Source organism: Rhynchophorus ferrugineus, unplaced genomic scaffold (assembly GCF_030347505.1).
Source record: "Rhynchophorus ferrugineus isolate W39M unplaced genomic scaffold, kcgeb_rfMv2 rfM5, whole genome shotgun sequence".
Classification (NCBI taxonomy): Eukaryota; Metazoa; Arthropoda; class Insecta; order Coleoptera; family Curculionidae; genus Rhynchophorus; species Rhynchophorus ferrugineus.
Genome location: NW_027472584.1, coordinates 24,964,342 through 24,970,665, shown reverse-complemented (window position 1 = coordinate 24,970,665; position 6,324 = coordinate 24,964,342). Strand labels below are relative to the sequence as shown.

Here is a 6,324-nt window from a genome sequence, read left to right as displayed (position 1 = left end):
CTGACGAGGCACACTAAAACTGAATCAAACAACAATTTTTGTTCCTTAAGACTAATTCTCTCAATCAATAAATAAATAATATATATCTATCGAATAAATATGAATATATATATATATATATATATATATATATATATACATATATATATATATATATATAGAGAGAGTGTATCACTCTATATATATATATATATATATATATATAGAATATATATATATATATAGAGTGTGTCGTGTTTCCCTTCAATATTGCTATTAAAATGACCCAATATAGTATTTCAAATGATTATTACGTAATTTCATAGAAAATTAATCTTCTCCATACCAGCATATAAACAATATATTTGACCTACACTATTTTTTAATAAAAGTAAACAAATAAATTATAAAAAAAATACCAGTATATTCAACAAAAACAAAAAATAACAGGCACTTATTGAGAAAAATGGGTACAATATATACCTAGAAATAACTGTAAATTATTTTTTTTACTTGAAGCTTTATTGTGAATAATCGGCACAATGTATTTTATTCAAAGTATTATTTATCGATAATCGCCACTTTTCCCTATCTTCCTGACAATTTATGGATTCCATTTTAATTTATCGGCATCTTCATAAGAAGTAAAGTATTGCTCAATGTGTCATATCGAATCAAGTGGTAATCAGAAAGAGCTAGGTCTGGAGAGTACGGCAAGTGGGATAGCACTTTCCAAGTTTGTTTCACCGGTTTTGCAATATGTGGTCGAGGATTATCATGCAGAAGAGTAATTGCTCATCGAAGCCCTCGTGTCCAAATTGTTTTGGCTGTCCAGAACGTTCTTTGTATTCATTATTAAAACCACCACTTTAAAATCGTCAAAATCAATATTAACAAAGTTGATGGAGCATGGCTGTCATAAGCTTCAAAAAGCATTCGATGACATTCAGCCACTTTTTTCTTCAATTAGTGAGTAAAAAGGCAAGTGCGATTTACTCAGTACAAATTCAGACATTTTCAACGCACTGAAAAAATGTTTTGTTCACACTTTGATGAAATGACACGTACTGAAAACTGAAGACCGGTAGTCAGGATTCAGCACGAAGTTCATTACAAATGTACCCGATGCGATTTAATACACAGTAAGCACAACCGTGTGTTGTAGATCCTTTAAAATTAATTTGTAGGCCTGATATATTAATCAAAGTAACTTCCATTATTTTCTGCAATCTGTATACCTGCGAAGCAATGCTACATCGATCTGAATAAGTACTAATCAGAGGGTACTATGATTGGTAAGGAAGTTGGATGCGGCAGAACTTCCTATTCGAGCTGTATCTTTCACAACTCTTGCAACATGTATCCATGTTGAACTTTTTGTGAACAAGTTCTCTTTATGGTCATGTATATTCTGCTTTGGTGTTGATGTGGATGGTTCTCCTAGCCTAACTCATGATTATCTACACTTAAGATTATCGTAGTAGGTCCACTTTTTATCGCCAATCATTTTATTTAATTTTGAATCTCTCCCATTGCAATATAAACGGCTGGAAACAGTTGATTCAGCAACTATTAAGCTCTCTGAAAATTCTTTGAAAGTTTGCACTGGGTTTTATCCAATAAATATTGCAATTCATTGTCTATAACATTTTTCGGTTCATATTTGTTGTTGTCCAGTCCACGATAGATGGTAACCCCTCATTTATAAGTATGTTTTAAATAAATAATAACAATCATTCTCAATCTTAATAAATCTCAAAGTTTAACAAATAAATTGCTTTCTAACTACATAAAGCAACAATCAACACCGTACAATAGTAAATTTTACTGTCCATATAATAATAAACACACGATTTATATCATCCAATGAGCATCTATTTTAAAAAAAACGTATTAACGCAGTGGAATATTTTCCCAAGTGATAATAAATCAGGAAAATAAGACGTAACACCTTGGCGTCACATAATAACTAACAAAATCATCGCTATACTCAATTAAGGCCTAATTATTTCGGTATATAATCTGATTTAATTAACTCAGAATTTTTTATGAACGCTTTTTTTTTCGCTTTTTTCTAATGATTTGATCATTAAAATACGCAATAAATTGGAGTTTTTATTCGCTTGCCTTTTTTTTTCAGCGCTCTAATGTAAAGCTCAACAAATGTTAGATCGTAATTTATTAATACTATATATATATATATATATATATATATATATATATATATATATATATATATGTAAACAGATATTGTAGAGAGAATTAAAATGCAAATTGTCATGTAAATCGTCAACTATAGTGAAAAATCAATATTTTTAGTGTTTTTTTAGTTTATTTTTAGAGGAAAATCTTTCATACCTACCTACAATTTTTTTTTCATAAATAGAATAAATAATTTTCATTGATATCTCTATCTAACAAATGACTCACCATATCTCCAGTCAACATTAGATATATATCCTGGAGGTATTTGAATTTAACCATAATTTCATAAACGTAAGATTCCCATTGCCAAAAATAGTCAAATTGTGGTAGATCCGGTGATTTTGGTTACATTTTCATGTAGTTGTGAACTTAAGATAATTCAAGTAGCTTGGGGAGACTATTTGATTCTGAATATTGTTTCATAGCATGTTCATTTATGTTGCTATAAAATTTCAGATTTTGGGAACTTCGGTAGTTTTTCTAGAGAGCTTTTCAAACAATTTTTTAATAAGAATTCTTTTTAACATTACCCTCTAAATTTATACAATATATTCAATCGTGATAATCATTTTACACTCCATATACATCGGTTTCGTCGAGAAGCAATGAATAATCGCAATAAAATTTATTAAGCAAACACGCAACCATTAAAGCACCATCTATTCCCTTTAGACCAGGAAATGAGAACACCGTACTAAAAAAAACCTCTCGAAAAAAAAAACGAGAACAATATAACGCAAAATGTCGACCTTATTTGCCTAAGTTCATAACAATTCACCTGTTATTCAAATATTTAAGTTTCCCAGAGCCTTTCCCTATGGGCCTCTGCTAAGCAACGTTACAATTTTTGACGATGAAAAATCCAAAAACTTTTTACAAGCTCGTATTCCGGTTATACGGTTTTAGTTGCGGTCTATAGTTACAAGATATTTCACGGAAGGTACACTGCCCGACATTATTATCCTGTTTCAGTTAACTTACATTCATAACGCTTGTAGATTGTTTTAACAGATAAAAACATTTCTCTTATAATACATTAAATTTAATTAAAACGATTATTAGAACAGAATTACCATATTATTATATCATTATATTATAAGTTAACAAAAAGATTTCACACAGTGACATATAGTGAATTCATACTCTTGACCATGATATTTGTTGTTCTTTTGACTTTTCATCTACTTTTCTGTAGCTGTGCATTCTTCTACAGGACTGTGTTTTTTCTCTTAAGCTAAAGCAATATTTATTGAACATTTAAAAATTTAAAAGCTTATTCGCAACGAAGAATGCTTCGATCTATATCCTAGACCCTTCTTGGACACCTTGAAATACTGAAAATCCATGTTATTCGTAAAACTATTGTGCCATTGATTTTTAAAACAAAAAGAAGTCACACATCTGATGGATATGATGCTTGATCCATGATATTTGTTGTTCTTTTGACTTCACATCTATTTTTCTGTAACTATGCATTATTCTTTTACAAAGCAGTGTTATTTCTCTTAAGCTGAAACAATGTTTATCGAAAATGTATCAGATCAAAAGGTTGTTTTGTTGTAAACAACCTTGGCCCTTCTTGAACGCTTTGACATACTGAAAATTCATGTTATTGATAAAACTGATGTGCCATAGCCTTTTTCAACAATAAGAGGTCACATAGAGCTATCTCTGGTGAATATGGTGCTTAATCCGTGATATTTGTTTTTTTTACTGCACATCTGTTTTTCTGTAGCTATGCATTGTTCTTCTAAAAAACAGTGTTATTTCTCTTAAGCCAAGACAATGTTTATCCAAAATGTGTCAGATCAAAAGGTTGTTTACATTAAGGAATGCTTTTAACTATATCCTAGAACATTCTTGGACACTTTGGCGTACTGGAAATACATGATATTGATAAAACTGAAGTGCCATAAGCTTATTCAACAACAAGAGATCACCTATCTGGTGAATATTGTGCTTGATCCTTGATATTTATTGTTTTTTTTTACTGCACATCTGTTTTTCTGTAGCTATGCATTGTTTTTCTATAACACGGTGTTATTTTTCTTAAGCCAAGACAATTTTTATCGAAAATGTGTCAGATCAAAAGGTTGTTTACGACAAGCTAAAAACAGCTATATCCTAGAACATTCTTGGACACTTTGGCGTACTGGAAATACATGATATTGATAAAACTGAAGTGCCATAGGCTTTTTAAAACAAAAAGAGGTCACGCAGAGCTAGAGTTTTTTACTTCACATCTTCACATGCATTGTTCTTTTATAAAACAGTATTATTTTTCTTAAGCTAAAACAATGTTTGTCGAAAATGTATCAGATCAAACGGTTGTCCAAAACAAGGAATGCTTAGAACTATATCCTAGACCATTGAATGAATTGACATACTGGAAATCCATGTGATTGAGAAAACTGATATTTCATAGGTTTTTTAAGACAAGATGTCACACAGAGCTATATTTGGTAAATAAGACTCGCTCGAAAGGATTTTCATACTCTATACTCACCTATTTCCAACATTCTATATACTAAAACTGTAGTCAAATTTCAACCATTAAAAATGTTGTAATATTTTAAATAATAAAACCTATGTAAGGCAGTGTACGACTTATTGCTCCACCAATATTGTGAAAGAAGCGAAATAATGAAGTCGAGAACAGCACTTAAAACTGATCTTATTGTTATTTGCTTTTTGTGTCCTGCCTTTACAGGTGTGATTTCATAGTGTTCTACTAGTTTAATGAAGAAATGTCTAGTGAACGTCCAGTTTTTTCACCATCTCCTATCGTAAGTACTAGTGCATATATTTTTTCCGTACTATCCTCGTTTAAATTTCTGCTTGGTCACGACAGTCAAATTTGCTCCAAGTTACCTTACAGCTGCAAAAACCGTATTGCGATTCGCAAATAAGGTAAAGCAAACGATGTTTTACACGTCACCAAATTTTTTCCCTTGTTCATTAAACATAATAAATATCATTAGATGATTTTCAAGGTCAATGATACTGACCAGCAAACTATTAATCTTAGCTATTAGTTTCTATCGACAGGTGATTCATTCAAATCCGATTCAGTGTTACAACAAAATGAATTATATCATCAGGCTTTTCTTATTGAAATTCGTTGCTAAAATAGTTAGTTTTATTGATTAAAACAAAGAAGAATGGTCCAAATTCGATACCATATTGATACAAACTTACAAAATCTTTAAAAAAGAACTCGAATGACAGTGTTACATAATTTGTCACTTTCCAATTATTGTTTATAAACATATATAATTGGGTAATTATTGTTATAAATTGTTTTATAGACGCGATATATAAAGTGACAAGTGCATAAGCAATTAACGCGTTTTTTTGTGTCGATGTCCTAATTGCAGCGTTTAAAAATCAAGGAAAGTGCTAATTACAGTTAATTGCGAAGACTTTTAAATGATTATTTGATTATTCATTCTCCATGCCGATGCACAGTTTGCGGAAGCTTGCATTTCTAATGCAACGCAAGTCTGTCGAACAAATGGCCTTTATTGAGTTTTAATTACCTCTACCGCTTTATGATGCAATACGTGTACTGTGCCCAATAACGCTTTTATTTGTAATAAACTTCAAATGAATATAGTATAAGTCCTTTCTGTTTAATATACATAGTCATCAGATTTTTAATACATATATCAGGCTTTTAATAACACATATCCTGAAGCTCTTTAAATAGAAAAGTTTGTTTAGCATTACAAGATTACAAATTTGTATGTAAATCAAAAGATACATCAATGTCAAACAACTTTATCCAATGGCCTGATCATGAAAACTATATGAAGAACGTTGTTTTGATTCAAATATGTTGTAGACTTGTTATGTTATATTTAAACACAATTTTCGGTAAATATTCCTTTGTAGCTTCAATCAATCAATCAAAACAACTTACTGATATGATAATTTTATCTCTGGTGATAGAAAGAAAAACATCCAATTCCATATCATCATAATTATGAATGACGTAGATTGATTGATTTAAACATGATTTTCAGTAAATTTTCTTTTCTAGCTCCAATCAATCAATCAAAGCGCCTTACTGAAGTGATAAATTTAGCTCTGGTGGTAGAAAAATATCATCAAATCTCATAACATCATAATGCTTGATGG

At 30.4% G+C, this 6,324-nt stretch overlaps 1 protein-coding gene across 4 annotated transcripts in view; it reads left to right on the top strand.

The window, feature by feature from the left end:
• The window catches only part of LOC143197763 (uncharacterized), a 55,369-nt gene that overhangs the window by 15,686 nt on the left and 33,359 nt on the right, over positions 1–6,324 (top strand). Inside the window, exon 1 of one of the 4 annotated variants that reach the window (XM_076406479.1) lies at positions 4,881–4,970. The exons of the other annotated variants lie outside the window; for them this stretch is intronic. Coding sequence (XP_076262594.1) covers positions 4,932–4,970 — 39 coding nt within the window. The 5' untranslated portion in view covers positions 4,881–4,931. Of the gene's footprint in view, positions 1–4,880; positions 4,971–6,324 lie in introns of those variants that run through there. 4 annotated transcript variants of the gene reach the window in all.